Below are 16,869 nucleotides of genomic sequence, written 5' to 3'. Positions count from 1 at the left end.
TAAATTTTCCTTTTCCCTCGAATTCCTCTAACATGTTGCCATCAACATCACTTGTAAAAACCACATTGACCTTTTATTCCTCATCTCTAAAATCTTCTTTGTTCCCCATTGCTTAAAAATTGAACCTCTTTAACATGGCAGTTGAAAAATTGAATTTCTTTACAATTGGGCCCTAATTTCTACCTTTCCACCCTCATTCCTTTCATTTGTACCCACCCTTTCTTAATATGTCGTCATTCCATCCCTACCCTCCTACCCTATACTTTAACCACACTGGAATATTTATACATCTCCATTTATCTTTTTAGGCCTAATTTTAAAAGCCTCTTAAGTAATGCCTTTTAATAATTCCTTTTGGGTAGACTTCATCATCTCTTTGTTCCCATGGTGCTTTGTCCATATCTCAGTTACTACTTTATATATTCTATTTATTTTTTGTCCCCAAGACTGGAAAAAGGTGTGAGTGAAGGCATTCCTATTGCAACCGATAACTAAAATGTTAATTCTACAGAGATGAAAAAAACCTGGTACTGTGAAATATTTGGAAAAAAATCAATCATTGATTTTCAATCTCTTTAGCATGCGGCTCCCCGTTAAAGTTAATAAGCAACTGTAAACTGAAAGGAATAGATCAAAGACAGACCAGTAATTAAACTGATCCCAAAATATTTGTGCCCCTGGTGAAGCAGGCATTTTCTGCCTCTTAGAGACACTAGATTTGTGGAGTAGTGAAGTCATCTTTATGGCAAGATCTTCTCTGGGTTGCAAAACATCTTTTTTTTTTTTTTTTTTACTACTTAAAAGGGTGCCAATTTTGCTTATATCTTTTAATTCACTCCTGCATGTCTGTGACCTACAAAAGATAATATGATCATTAGAACAGTATCTTCAAACCTTTTTAATCATGCAGTCCATTGATAAAAAATTTTGAGCACTTATCCACCGGTGTACACCTTTCTCGGTTAATTACATACATATTTTATTATAACTAATATAGTATGTTCAAAATAAAGCATATATAGCACATTAAAAAACTTTAAGGCTAAAAAAACTAAATAAAAAATAAAAAACTTTAAGGCTGATACATAAATATCAAAAAAATCCAACTTTCTATGTAAAAATATTCAACAATTATATTTTTTAAGATATCACCTTTTATATATAAAAGCTTGACATTTTCCTCATTTCTTTAGCAAAGTACATAAGAAAGAAAATGAGATCTTTAAAAATGTGAGCTTATAGATACTGATGTATAGCATATTAATATTTTGTTTTTATTCATATAAAAGTAGACTTTTTTTTTTAAAGTAGGCTCTATGCCCAGTGTAGAACACAGTGCAGGGCTTTGAACTCATTACCCTGAGATCAAGATCTGAGCTGAGATCAAGAGTCAGAAGCTGAAATGACTGAGCCACCCATGTGCCCCCAAAGTAGACTCTCTTTAAAAAAATTGTAAGAAGTTTTGATAAAATACTGAATATAATAATAGAAAAATAAAAGCTAAATTTCTTTTTGTTTGTTTTGTTCATCGTATTAAACATACTTAACATATTTTTTAATTTCAGGCATTAGCAAGGATAAAGCAGGAATTAAGAGAAAAAGAAAATTTGGTTAAAGAAAAGATCAAGTTTTTGGAGAGTGAGATTGGGAATAACACAGAATATGAGAAAAGAATTTCTGTTGCTGATCGTAAACTTTTAAAATGTAGAACGGAATATCAGCATCATGAAACAAATAGGAATCAGCTGAAGGATGAGGTATGTCAACTCAAAAGACTAGTTTGTGCATTTATGATAAATTACTATAAAAATAAGCATAAGAGCTCTCCTTTGATTAAGGAACTACTTCTAGTTCTTTTTCTTATGCCCCTCCAGTTGTGGAACTTTTAAGGTACTGCACTTGAGCCCTGCTTGGTGAAAGCAACAGGGGTGCCAGTCATATCACAGGTAGTGTAAAGGGCTCCCCCTGGAGTCGTGCAGCACACACCTTGCCTGTCGTGTACAATGTTTTGCAAGTGACTTGAGGCAAAAGCCTCCTGAAAGCGTCTAGACTGAAAATCATGATTATAACTGGCAAATGGGCAGATGTGAAGGTGAATATTGACATTAGTGATAACCTGAAGTGTCTTTCCAGTGCACAGGTATATGGTGGTTTTGACTCAAATTCTAGCTGGAGCTGTTTACTTAGTTCAGTTTTGCACTTCAGGAAGGGATAATCTTTCAGTCTAGTAAAGGGACAGTGTTGTAGTGGTAAAATACCTTGAAACAGAGAATAAAAAGTCTACTGCTTTGCTCTTTTCTTCTTTTGCAGGCACACATGCCCAACTAGATTGTTCAATAGGGAGTGTTAGTGATCCCTTTAGTTAGCAATAAAGGGATCTTTATGTAATTTGTGCCTTGAGGCCGCATCATCTGAAGTTAGCTGTTCATGCAGGAAATTGGAATACTGTAGAGCATTTCATTCTATTAGTTGTTACACTTTTTATTTCTGATAAAGAAGGAAAGTTTTTTTTCTGTCCAAAAAATTACTTATGACCCTAAAAAAGTAAAAATAAGCAGATTTCCTGTCTAAGTTAAATGTCATTGATAATAGTTCATTCTTAAAAATCTTAAAGTTTAGGGCAGCCCAGGAGGCTCAGCGGTTTAGCACTGCCTTTGGCCCAGGTCCTGATCCTGGAGACCCGGGATCAAGTCCTACGTCAGGTTCTCTGTGTGGAACCTGCTTCTCCCTTTGCCTGTGTCTCTGCCTCTCTCCCTCTCTCTCTCTCCTTCCCTTTCTGTGTCTCTCATGAATAAATAAATAAAATCTTAAAAAAAATCTTAAAGTTAAAATCAATTGCAGAAAAGAAGACGGATTCATACATTCATTTATAATTTGTTTATTGAGATATAATTCACATAGTAACTCAGCCTTTTAAAGTATATATCAGTAGTTTTTAAATATATCACAGAATATGCAACCATCACTGCTATCTAATTTTAGATTATCTTTGTCTTTCAAAAAGAAACCCCTTACTCAGTAGCAATCACTCTGCTTCCCTCCTATCTAGCCCTGGCAACTGCTAATCTACTTTCTGTTTCTATCGATTTGCTATTTGGTACATTTCATATCAATGAAATCATATAATATGGAGTACTTTATGTCTGGATTCTTTTACTTACATAATGTTTTCAAGGTTCATCCATGTTGTAGCATGCATCACTCCTTCATTCATTTTCTTCCTCCAAATTTTAAAATTGAGGCAAAGTACACATAACATGGTTTGCCATCTTACTCATTTTTAAGTATACAGTTCAGCGATATTAAACACATTCCTAATGTTATGCAACCATCACCACCATCCATCTCCATAACTCTTTTCTTATAAAACTGAAACCACATGCTAACAAAACAATAACTCCTCATTTGCCCCTCCTCCTAGCTTCTAGCAACTACCACTCTACTTCCTGTCTCTATGAGACCACTAAAAGTACTTCATATGCATGAAAGTATTTAGCTTTTTGTGACTGACTTATTTCATCTGTTTCACTAAGCATAATGTCCTCGCGGTTCATCTGTGTTGTAGCATATGTCAAAATTTCATTACTTTTTAAGGCTGAATACTATTCCATTGTCTGTACATATAACATTTTGCTTATCTATTTATCTGTCCATGGACACTTGGGTTGCTGTCATGGGTTAGCTGTTGTGAATAATGCTGCTGTGAGCATGGGTGTACAGTTACCTCAGAATTGCTGGGTGGTAATTATGTTTTTAATTTTTTGAGGGACCACCATACTGTTTTCTGTAGTGGCTGGACCATTTTATATTCCCACTAATAGGTTCCAGCTTTAGTTTCTCCACATTCTCATCCACACTTGTTCTTTTCTTTTTTCCCCTTTTTTCTTGTTTTAATAGTAGCTATCCTCATGGAATGGTATGAGGTGGTATTTCATTGTCGCTCTGATTTGCATTCCCTAATGATTGATGCTGTGAACATTTTTTTATGAGTTTACTGACCATTAGTATATCTTCTTTGGAGGAATGTCTGTTCAAGTCCTTTGCTCATTTTTGGATCAGCCTGGCTTTTTCTTTGGTGGTGGTGAATTTTGGAAGTTCTCTATGTATTCTGGTTATTAATCCCTTATCAGGTATATGATTTGCAGATATTTTCTCCATCTTGTGGACTGCTCTTTAACTCTGTTGATACTGTCTTTTGATGCACAAGTTTTTAATTTTGATGAAGTCCAGTTTATCTGTTTTTTCTTTTGTTGCCTGTCATATCCAAGAAACCATTGCCACATCCAATACTGTGAAGCTTTTGCTGTATACACCTTTAACGCATATATGTAGAACTCTATAATTTGCCAATATCATGCAATAGGTCATTTAAAATGTAATATCAGATCAAAAAGGAAAACTGGTTGGGATCCCTGGGTGGCGCAGAGGTTTGGCGCCTGCCTTTGGCCCAGGGCGCGATCCTGGAGACCCGGGATCGAGTCCCAAGTCGGGCTCCCGGTGCATGGAGCCTGCTTCTCCCTCTGCCTGTGTCTCTGCCTCTCTCTCTCTCTCTGTGACTATCATGAATAAATAAATAAAATCTTTAAAAAAAAAAAAAAGGAAAACTGGTTAATATGTATTACATGTGCAGAATAGAACTTTTCAAAAGTGAAATTAATTTATAAGATGTAGAGTAAATATATAATTTCTGTCTGTTAACTAATGAATAGCTGGATTCTTTAAAAGCCACTGTGAATAGAAGTTCCAGTGATTTAGAAGCTCTAAGGAAAAATATTTCCAAAATAAAGAAGGACATTCAGGAAGAAACCGCAAGGTAAGAAAAAAGATATTTAAAGATGTTTATTGTTTTTGACCACTTCTATTTTTAAAAAAGATTTTATTATTTATTTATTAGAGAGAGAGAGAACAAGATGTGGGGCTTGATCTCATGACCCTGAGATCATGCTCTGAGCTAAAATCAAGAGTTGGAACTTAACTGACTGATGCACCCAGGCACCCCAGTAATTGACTACTTGTAGAAAAATTATTAGATATTTAAGTTTTTGCTAGATAACTGTAAATGTATAGCTACTAAATTATTACACTTGAAAAAAGTTTTTCCTCAGTTTTTCATTGTAAAGGCTTAAGAACAATATTTTTATGGCTTATTAAATATATATTTAATACGTATATAAGGTTTACAGAAAGGTAACAAAAAGGTAATAAAAAAGTTGATGGCCAAAGAAACTTTCAGGTTATATGAAGAAATCTTAGGATAAACTATTCCTTGTTTGTTTGTATTACTTTTTAGACATGTTTTCTATTTTTTCCTCATAAATTCTCTCTAGGTTACAGAAAATTAAAAATCATAATCAGAGTGTAAAAAAGAAATTAAAGCAGATAACTGAGAAAACGATGTCTGTAGAAGAGAAAGCTACTAATTTGGAAGATATGCTGAGGGAGGAAGAAAAAAGTGTAAAGGTAAAGTTTTGTTTTAGCTTGTAAACAGTCACAGCAAATTTAGCAATAGTGAATTAGACTCTTGCAGTCAGGGAGACTGACTCAACAGACCTCCAAAAGGTCTGTTGAGAGGCTCTGCTTTCTGGTATGATCATATTTGTGATCAGAATTTTGAGTTGTTAGACTCCCTGTTTGTGTGTGGTCTTCTCTCTTAAAACTTCTACTTCCCCCTTTGCTTTGCTTTCAGCATTTGACTTTAATGTCTTCTTTCACAGGTAGCTCTCTACCTAGGATCTCATGCCTTCCCAATGCCTGGCATGTCTCTGCTTGTCATTCATATATATGCTGTTTTATGATAGACACATCTTGAAAAATGCCCATGTTTTATGTTTTACAATTGATTTCCACCCTTATAATTGATTATTTTTTGGGGGGGGATAGTTTGTGATCAAATCCCCCCCCCCCCTCAGTGGTCTACATTCCTTCCTGTATTTCTTTATCATTTATTATCTCTGACAGTCTGGTACCATTTATAAGTAAATGGACTTTTAGGTGTTCTACTTTACAATTCTATTGGAATGTCTTTGGAATCTTGGTAGCATTTAGGCCAATTTTTGAGGAACTGAAAAAGGTTGATTCACCATCTCCTCTTTGAAAACTTCTAAGTGACTTCTGTGACCTGACACTATTTGCACTACTATTTGCTTTTACTCTTTTTTCTGAGGGGCAGCTGAAGATCATGACAAAATCCCCTATTTGCTAAATATCAAATATGGATGGTTTCACTTATTTTTGGATAGAATCCAGCTTCTTCAGTATGCTGTTGTGTGTTCAAAAATCCTGAATAATGAAGTCATGCAGCAATCTTGACTTGAGTGGTATTTGAGTCTAAATCACACATTATTAAAAAAAAGTTGTGTTTTTTTTTCTCCTAAGAGCATTATTTCCTCTAGCACGTAAAATGGGACAGTATTGGAACTTAGTAGAGATCTATAGAGACTGAAATCCGTATGAAGTAGAACTTTTGATGATGACATCAAAAACTGGTGACATTTTTGAAGAAATTAGCTTAATTAGAAAAAATAGGATTGGCAGCATGTGTGCTACTTGTGCTGTAGCAGTGTTTTATTCATAATCTTGGTTTTTGTAGCTGTTGGTTTTTTGTTTGGAAAAATCCTAACCCTATATGTTTTGGAGCTGTACCGTTATTCACCACCAAGCACTGACTTTAAAACTGCCAGGTAATCTTTGAGAAGGTCTTAGAACTAATAAAAATTGGCTATTATATAACAAAGAATTTTTTTTAAGATTTATTCATTTATTTATGATAGACATAGAGAGAGAGAGAGAGAGAGAGAGAGGCAGAGACAAGCAGGCTCCATGCCGGGAGCCTGATGTGGGACTCGATCCCGGGACTCCAGGATCACGCCCTGGCAGGCGCTAAACCGCTGATCCACCCAGGGATCCTGAATTTTTAAGATTATATTAGATTATATTTCTTAATTTGTCAAAATTTAAATGTGCCAGTCACGGATTTTTTTTTCCATATTGAGCTTCATTGGTTGGCAAAAGGAAATCTGGGTTTAAGAGCACAGAGGGAAATTATTTCAACATTTAAAATGATAACTTTCAACCGATCTTGTTTGGCATGAGAGATCTATTTGAAGCCTAGAACACTTGGTCATAAAGCATTCAGGTCAAGAGAGATCTGCCCCTTAAGAAATGAGCAGTGGGAATGGGGGCCTGGTTTCTCTTTACAAGAAGGCTGCACAGGTAGGAAAGCCATCTGGAGGCAAGGTGTGAATAAAGGGTAGTGCTAGTAGTGTGTTGGGGTCAGCCCTATCAGCCCATTAGAGTTGATAGTTAAATTTTCTGGAATTTTGCAAGTCAGCTGCTAAACATAGATACTATTAAAAATTAAATTATATTGACTTACAGTTAAATACATAATATTAAAAACAAAGTAAATAAGTACTCAGCATTCATCACTTCCAAATTATTTTACTATATTTTACTATTATCTATTTATGCCCTTAAGATTACTTAAGATTACTTACATTTATTATATCTATATAGTGGAAATGCTGTGTAATGGTCTGCTACTCCATATCTCTTCCCAACTCTGCCTTTATTGGAAGCATGATAGTAGCTTGAGATTGGCCATAATGGGAATATTTATACAATTAAAATCAGCTTTTTCCTTCTAACCTCCCATCCACTGGAAAGCTGGTAGTTAAACATTTACCTGCTCACAACTGGATAGTGCCCACAAGAAGGTGGGAGATTGAGCAATGTGACTTCTTCCCTGTAACACCTTCAAGACTTCAGAAAATTCTGCGAACCTATAAGTTGTGTGTGTCTGATATATTTTATTTCCTAGGGAAACCAGGGGAATGGCCAAATTCTAAGGTTAGGGTGACGTGGTGTAGAATTAAGATGACAGATCAAGGTACTGGAATAGAGTAGACTATAAGAAATGTTGGAGATTTGTTGAAATTGTGGGAAGGGCATTCTTATATTCTCAAGGGTTAAAATGTTGGAGGTTTAATTTATAACCCCCAAAATTATAGTGTTCATGTAACAAAATACTGCAAGGTATTAAAATGTCATTGATCACTATTATTCTTATCATCAGGAAGTGGAAGTTCAATTAAACATAGTGAAAGATGTGCTATTTAAGAAAGTTCAGGAATTACAGACTGAGGCAATGAAAGAAAAAGCTGTTGTATCAGAAATTGAAGGAACCCGTTCCTCTCTAAAGCACCTCAACCATCAGTTACATAAACTGGATTTTGAAACCTTGAAGCAGCAAGAAATTATGTACAGTCAGGTAGATATTAATCTTATGAATGTCTTCCGTATTGATTTGTTATAGTTGTGATGGTTAAGATACCACAATCTCCTGAAAAAAACAAAGATTTTTTTAAAGTCCTCTTGGAGGGATAGACAGATGCTGAAATGGGATATCATGTTTGGTCAGTAGTAGGGTAAGAAAAAATGTACCTTCAAAAGTCCATGTCCATGTAAATCCAGTGTGTTTACTGAGGTTCCATCCTAGTAGTATGATAAATACCCTCCTAGCTGACTTCTTATATTTCCAGTAGATTACTTATTTTCATATCACTGTCATGTGCCTTGATTGTTAAAGAATGGTTTGCTGTTTCTCAGAGTTAAGAAGGATTTTATACTATAAATTACTGAAGAATTAAAGTGACTTTAGTAAATGATGACACTTAAGACTAAATTTATAAGAAAGTGTTTATTGTGTTTTTATATTTATAGAAATGGTTTTAACTATTTGTTTCTCCTTACTATCTATTTAAAAAAATGTAACAGGATTTTTACATTCAGCAAGTGGAACGCCGAATGTCACGGTTAAAAGGAGAAATTAATTCAGAAGAAAAACAAGCCCTTGAAACAAAAATTGTTGAACTTAAAAAGATACTGGAGGAGAAAAAATCTACGTTTGACCTTTTGGAATCACAGATCAAGAAGCTTCATGTAACTTAGCCAAAATACTTTTGATGCTTCAAATATCCTAGTCATTAGTCATTCTGTTTTAAGTCAACATGTTCCTAAGACTTTACTTTGGATAGGATGATTGCCAAGCTACCTGCATATATAACAAATGTATGAACTATAATGTTCATGTTTCTATACTGACTATGAGAATATAACATTACTATTGATTATGCACTTACTATATACTAAGTATATTAAATGTCTTTAGTATTTTATTTCATTTAATCTTTATCAGTGTCTTGTGAGGGAGATATTATGACTTGTGTCACAGATCAAGTAACTTGTCCATGGTTACACAGCTAGTACAGAGAGCTAGGTTTTGATCCCTGGTCCATACGACTTCAAAATACTCTTAAATACTACATGATTTAACACATTGATAAATTCCATTTTTTATTATGTTTTTGCCAGAATAACTTGATTGCCCTTTATCTTTGAAATGACCTTTATGGGCCATCTATTACTGTTTTTTTTTTTTTATTACTGTTATTCATATATTTACTTGGTTACAGTGTTTTGAATAGCTTAATTTTGTTAATACGGTGAAAATGTTCTCATCTTTCAGTGTTTTAATGCTTATAGTCATATAAAACCTATGTTAGGGGTACCTATGTAGTATAAAACCTGTGTTAAAGTTTAGCTGGAGAGTAAGAGTGAGGAACTGAGATCTTGGACCTGAAAGGGATGAGAATCCCAAAGGATTTAAGTGTCATTTACAGTTTGAAAGGCTTGTGATGAGTGTCCTCTAGTGGTTATAAGGATAATTGCCCTGAATTCCTTTAGGACTATAAAGGTTAAAGGGAGCTCTTACTTTTTAAAATTAATTTTTTTTAAATTTAAAGATGATAAAATTTGGGTTTGGAGTAGTCTGTAGCCTGATGAAATTTTTAAAAACTATTTCCTTAGCTTTGTGGAAAAGAACACATGTTTTGGAATCAGAAACAACTGGTTTTAAATATCAAGGTTGTATCAGTACTATTACTTTAACTTTTCTGAGCCCAAGTTAACTCGTCTGGTAAAGGAAAGAAAAGATTTGATGTTATTTCAGGATGTTTGAAAGAATTAGAAGCAATGTATATTTTAGTGCAGTGCTTTTAGGAGGTATTCAATAAATAGTATTATTTTAATTACATTGACTATGAGGAGAATATTAATGCTACAGAATGATCCGAGGATGATGTTTGTATCCAAGTGTGTTTCTTGACCCTGGCATGAATTGTGTGTCTGTTTTGCTGTGTGGGAATGGTTCTAGTGTTCTGCCTTCTAACTACTCTGGCGCTCTGTCCATTGTACAGTTGATTAGTACTAATGCCTATCCCAACTCTGGATTTAACAGAGAGATAAATGAATTAAAAGAAATGCATGTGAAGTTTTAAAGATATAAAAGCTACTTAATCTTCTAATGAAGGTTTTCTTTTCTCAATAGTAGCATGAGATTGTGAAGTCATTCTGAATTACTTCTCTCATACCATTTCATCTTCTGTTTTGCATAATAGAAGCTAATTCCTTCTGGTTGAAAATCACCTGAAATTAAAATTTTTTCATTCTAAAAGTTAATTTTGTGAAATCACATCTTCATACAAAAAAAATTCCTCTTCTTACTGTCTTGCTACTATCTTAGGTCTTGATACCTTAGAGAAATACAGGCAATGAGACAGAGATAGGAGGGAGGGAGAGAGAAAAAGAGGGTAAAAGCGAGAAAGGGACAGAACTAGGTCTTGGAACTAGAAAGTTTTTGCTTTTGGTACCCAGAGGGGACTATAAGCATAAACCTTGTCTTGGGTGAGCAGGAGACTGATATCTGGGTATGTGTAACACAAAAGCATTTGATGGAATTAGATCTTTTCTAGCATTTTTCTCTCTAGCAATATGTGATTATACATGTAATTAATAGTAAGAATACATGACACTTCTATGTGTCAAACACTGTTGTACATACTCTTTGACAGTAACATCTTTAATCCTCACAGCAGTCCAGGGAGGTAGGTATGTTATCTCCATTTTAGAAAAGAGGAAACTGAGGAATGGTAGGCTGCCCAGCAGGGTCAGATGACTGATGTGTAATGAAGGCCATCTGATTCTAGAGTTTGCACTGTTAACAAAGTCCCTACACTTTTTTAGAATGTGAGGGTTTTTTCTTTCTGTGGCTTGGGTTGAATCAAATCATGAACTTCAGAAGGTGAGCTGTGCACTGAACCAATGCTTGGCTTCTTCCTCATATTTCTCCCCATAAATGCCAATCACCCAATAATTCAGATCAAGCCATACATAATATTTCCTGGAATTATTGAACCCAAACCAAATCCAAAAAATCAGTAGGTGATAAAAATGAAAATGTTTCTATGTGATTATCCACATGTATTATATTAGAAACATTAGTGCATGAAGAGTGAGATTTAAAAACCAATTATTATAAATATTCAATGGAGCATATAATTTAATGTAAGATTTATTTAATGTTCTTTTAAAATGTGTATTTATGTACCTCTCTTCCCCTTTTATAGAATGATCTTTATTTTATTAAGAAGTCAAATAGTAAAAATTGTGATGAAAAACAGTTCCTCATGACCAAAGTAAATGAACTAAACCTTTTCAATGACAGATCAGAGAAAGAACTTAATAAAACCAAAGCTTTGAAACAGGTACCGTAAAATCATATGTGCATATGATATTAAAAATCACATAATTTAATGCTAATTATAGAAAATTATAAAAACATACTAATTATAAAGAAGAAAATAAAGTTACTAGAATCACCATATAGAAGATAATGTGTTAAAGTTATATTATTGCCTTCTAGTCTTTTGAAGAAAATTGGCTTTATATATATTATTTTCAAAAATTTAAAATCTATATCCATCTCCATGTATATCTCTAAACATTAAATACTCTTTATAAATTATTTTTAAAGGCTTCTTATAATTTATTACATGAAGTTACCATAATTTGTTTAACCATCTCCTGTTTTTTGGATATGTATTTATTTTCAATGTTTGATTATTCTAAATAGTACTATCAGGGACACCTGGCTGGCTCAGTCGGTGGAGCTTGTGACTCTTGTTCTCAAGGTTATGAATTTGAGCCCCACATTGGGTGTGGAGACCACTTAAAAAAAATAGTACCACCATATACCATGCATATGGCCAATTTTCTTATATCATTGTATAGTTATTTAATGAGTTAGGAAAAATTTCTAACTGTATAATTATGGCCCAAAAAGAATGAATATTTTCAGGTCTTGAACTATCCCCCCCCCTTTTTTTTTTTAATTTTACTTATTTGAGAGAGAGAGAGGAGCTGCTTGAGGGGAAAGCAGCTCTGTGCTAAGCAGGGAGCCCCATATCGGGCTTGATCTCATGACCCTGAAATCATGACCTGAGCCAAAATCAGGAGTCCAGGGCTAAGTTGACTGACCCACCCAGGTGACCCTATACTATTTTTAAGCCAAATTGTCTGCTGGAGGGTTCATTTGATACTCCCACCAGCAATGTGTGAGCATTCTATTTTACCACCTGGAAGGTTGGATATTATAATTTATAAAATTGTTGTCAATTTGATGGAATAGTTTTTAAGTTGGTGACACGTGAAAACATTTTACAGTTGAACATAAAATGTCAAATATTTATGTTTAAATAAAAATGTTTAGGGGTGCCTGGGTGGCTCTGTGGGTTAAGCGTCCAGCGTTTGGTTTTGGCTTAGGGTTGTGGGATCAAGCCCCACATGAGATTCTCTCTCTCCCTCTCCCTCTGCTCTCCCCTCCCTACTGCCACTCATGCATGCGCTCTCCCTCAAACCAGTGTTTAAAACATTTTTTTCTATTACGTTATATTCTGTAATCTTTCTCTTTTGGATTTCTGGTTTATTATCTTAGCCCATATTTCCATCAGGAGGTTTATGTTTTTTAATTGCAAAAGACCTTCATACATAAAAATAACAAGTGTCATAAATATTGTCAATATTTTTCCATTTACATTTAAAATTTTTGTTCATTTTTTTGACATGAAAAAAAAATTTTAACATCAAATATTTTTTCCCTGCGTAATTTTTATGCTTAGAAACTCCTGTGTCATAGTAAAAATCAAACAAATGTTTACTATTTCGGTTACTGCATTGGTTTTATCTTACGTTAAGTTTTTCATTCATCTGGAATTTGTTTTTAGTACATTTGAGATGTAGGGATCTAATCTTTTCTCCAATTGAAAAGCTACATTTTGAAATAATAAAGTCTTATGTTCTGGAGTATTTGTTTCTGGGCTTTCTATTCTGAAAATTGATCTATTTGTGTACTCTTGTATCAGTACTCTATCCATGACTTAGAAAAAAATTATTTATATGTTATTTTGTGAGATTTAGTTTAGAATATAAAAAATATTCATCCATAGAACTTTATACATTTCCTGACTTTTAAGTTTCAATTTGGGGAATAAATTCTTCTTTCTTTCCTTCTTTTTAGTAAACCTTAAATTTCAAATTGAATTATAATAAAACTTGGAATAAAATCTTTTCTTAAAAAAAAAAAATCTTTTCTTAAAAAGTAAAGGAACCGAAAGTCCTCATTCAGAGCAATCTAAATTTAATCCTACTTATCTTGGTCAGTGGTCAAATTAAGGATAGTTATATTTTCAAGTTTGACTTTTGTGGTAATAAAATGGGTGTAACAGTAATTATTTTAGCATCTGACAATTTTGTTACCTTGATAGGATTTGATGATAGAAGACAATCTTTTAAAACTTGAAGTTAAACGTACTCGAGAAATGCTTCACAGTAAGGCAGAAGAAGTACTTTCTCTGGAAAAAAGAAAACAGCAATTACACACAGCTATGGAAGAACGAATGGAAGAAATTAAGGTTCATAAAACAATGCTTGCATCACAAATAAGATATATTGATCAAGAACGACAGAACTTAAGGTAATAATTCGAGTTTTAATATACTGCTAAAAATTTTTGAAAATATAAGGGTGATGTCAGAAGAATTGACTGGAGGTTCATCTTTTTCTTAGTTGTTTGAAAAGGCTTCTAATATATAATATACATTTTAGTCATGAACCTATGCTTTTCCCTCCCTCTTTCCTTTGGCTAACTCTTAATCCTTTAGATTATCCCTTTAATAATGAGATCAGTAATTCCCTTGGAACTGATTTTTGTGTATGTTTTGTGGTAAGAGTTCAATAACATGGATACTTAATAGCTGCATTTATTAACACAATTTTTCCCTAGAAGTTTTGCATATCTTTTATAAAAAAGATTTATTCCTAGGTACATGCTACTTTTTATTTAATTAAATTAATTAATTATTTGAGAGAGAGAGAAAGTGTGACGGCGGGGAGGGAGAGAGAGGGAGAGGGAGAATCTCAAGCAGGCTCCAAGCTCAGTGCAGAGCCTGATGCTGGGCTTGATCCCAGGACCCTGAGATTGTGACTTGAGCTGAAATCAAGAGTCAGGTGCTCAACTGATTAAGCTACGCAGGCGCCCCTACATGCTACTTTTTAAAATGTTTTTGTCAATGTTATGTCCTTTCTTATTTATTTATTATTTATTTATTTATTTATTTATTTATTTAATTTATTTATGATAGACGTACAGAGAGAGAGGCAGAGACACAGGAGAAGAGAGAAGCAGGATCCATGCCGGGAGCTGATGTGGGACTCGATCCCGGGTCTCCAGGATCACGCCCTGGGCCAAAGGCAGGCGCTAAACCGCTGAGCTACCCAGGGATCCCTGTTATCTCCTTTTAAATCATTCCATCTTGGGGATGCCCAGGTGGCTCAGTGGTTTAGCGCCTGCCTTTGGCCCTGGACGTGATCCTGGAGACCTGGGATTGAGTCCCATGTCGGGCTCCCTGCATGGAGCCTGCTTCTCCCTCTGCTTTTGTCTCTGCCTCTCTCTCTCTCTCTCTCTCTCTCTCTCTCTCTCTCTGGGTGTGTGTGTCTCTCATGAATAAATAAATAACATCTTTAAAAAAACATAAATAATTCCATCTTTGGTTTGTTGCTGGCATTATAGAAATACAGTTGATTTCTATATATTAAGAATCCAACAACTTTGCTTCAACTCTTACTAATTCTGACAGTTATCTATAGATTCTAATTTCTAGGTATTTCATTCACATCATTTACAAATAACAGTTTTGTGCCTCCTTTTTTTTCAGCCTTTATAACTTTTCTTTCTATTGCTTCACTGTCCTTGTTATCTGACCTCCAGGTCAGTGCTGACTAGCAGTGATGATTGCAGGTCCCCTTGTCCTGTGCCTGATATTGAAGGGATTCATTTTATCGTTAAATATGAGTTGCAGATTTCTTTGAAATACCCTTTATAATATCAAAGGAGTGCCCATCTATTTTCATTCTTTCTAAGAGGTCATTTTAATTTGTCTCATCAGGAATGGCCTTTTGTTGGATGCTTTTTCTGTGTTCGTTGATATGATGTAGATCCTTCTAGTCTGTTAATATAGTTAAATATATAGATTGATTTTTCAAAGTTAAAATAACATTACATTCCTAGAATAATCAAAACTTGTCTGTCACATATTACATTTTGTATATATCTACATTTTGTTTGATGATATTTGTATACAATTGTCCCATCTATGGTTATAAATTTCCTTTCTGTGTTACCCTTGTCAAATTATAGTTTACTAAGGTTATGTCAGCTTTCATAGAATGATTTTGTGTGTTTTTTAATTTTTCTATAGTCTGGATAAGTTTGCAAAAGAGTAGAACTGGATTTTTTTTTTTAAAAGATTTTTATTTATTTAGTCATGAGAGACACACAGAGAGAGACAGAGAGAGAGGTAGAGACAGGAGAAGCAGGCTCCCTGCAGGAGCCCGATGTGGGACTCGGTCAGGGACTCCAGGATCACACTCTAGCTGAAGGCAGATGCTCAACTGCTGAGCCATCCAGACATCCCTAGAATTACATCTTTCTTGAATTTTCAAAGATTTCACTCATAAAGCCCTTGAAGGCCTGGACTTTTTTTGAAGATTTTCAACTGTTGGTTCAATTTACTTATTAGTGATAGGACAATACAGAAATACAATTGTATTTCTTCTTTAATCAGTTTTAGTAAATTATATTTTTCCTAGGAAAAAATTTCCATTTCTAAATTTTCAAAGTTATTGCCATAAAGTTCTTCACAGTATCATTTGGTTATTTGTTTAATAGCTGTAGTATTTGTAGCTTTTCATTCCTGATATTGGTTATTTGTGACTTCTCTTTTTTTAGGTGGGTTAAATCTCACCAGTAGTTAATGAATTTTATTCCTCTTTGAAAAGAAGCAATGCTTGTTGATTTTTTTCCTATTGTGAATCCACTTTTCTATTTTATTATTTATTATTATTATTATTATTTATTTATTTTTTATTATTTTTAAATATTTTATTTATTTATTTGAGAGAGAACGCATGAGCTAGGGGAGAAGCAGAGGGAGAGGAAGGGGGAAGAATCTCAAGCAGATTCCCTGCCAAGCCCAGAGCCTGATGCGGGGCTTCACTCACAACCCTGAGATCATGACCTGAGTTGAAACCAAGAGTCTGATGCCTAACTGACTGAGCCACTCAGGTGCCTCAATTTTCTACTTTATTAATTCCTGCTCTCACATTTACTATTTTTTCCTTCTATTTTTGTGAGTTTATTTAGATGTTAGCTTCTTCTTTTTTTTTTTTTTTTTTTTTAGATTTTATTTATTTATTCATGAGAGACACAGAGAGAGAGAGAGACACACACACACACAGGTAGAGGGAGAAGCAGGCTCCTAATGGAGCCACCTGAGCCAGCCAGGTGCCCCGAATTTCATAGCATTTTCATTTTTCATGAAATGTAATGTTCCTCTTGACTTTTTAAAAATTGATTTTACATTTAAAAATGTAAATGGTGAAAAAAAATGTAAATGGTGGACACGTGGGTGGCTC

At 34.2% G+C, this 16,869-nt stretch overlaps 1 protein-coding gene across 1 annotated transcript in view; it reads left to right on the top strand.

The window, feature by feature from the left end:
- CCDC39 (coiled-coil domain containing 39) overlaps window positions 1-16,869 on the top strand; it is a 45,557-nt gene that overhangs the window by 12,113 nt on the left and 16,575 nt on the right. The window contains exons 7-13 of the mRNA XM_035710245.2: window positions 1,566-1,757; window positions 4,710-4,813; window positions 5,328-5,460; window positions 8,075-8,269; window positions 8,776-8,940; window positions 11,466-11,603; window positions 13,662-13,870. Coding sequence (XP_035566138.2) covers window positions 1,566-1,757; window positions 4,710-4,813; window positions 5,328-5,460; window positions 8,075-8,269; window positions 8,776-8,940; window positions 11,466-11,603; window positions 13,662-13,870 — 1,136 coding nt within the window. The remainder of the gene's footprint in view (window positions 1-1,565; window positions 1,758-4,709; window positions 4,814-5,327; window positions 5,461-8,074; window positions 8,270-8,775; window positions 8,941-11,465; window positions 11,604-13,661; window positions 13,871-16,869) is intronic.

This window comes from Canis lupus, chromosome 34 (assembly GCF_003254725.2).
Source record: "Canis lupus dingo isolate Sandy chromosome 34, ASM325472v2, whole genome shotgun sequence".
In the NCBI taxonomy this organism is placed as follows: Eukaryota; Metazoa; Chordata; class Mammalia; order Carnivora; family Canidae; genus Canis; species Canis lupus.
The sequence above is the reverse complement of the archived record's forward strand: the minus strand, read 5'-3'. Positions and strand labels throughout refer to the sequence as shown.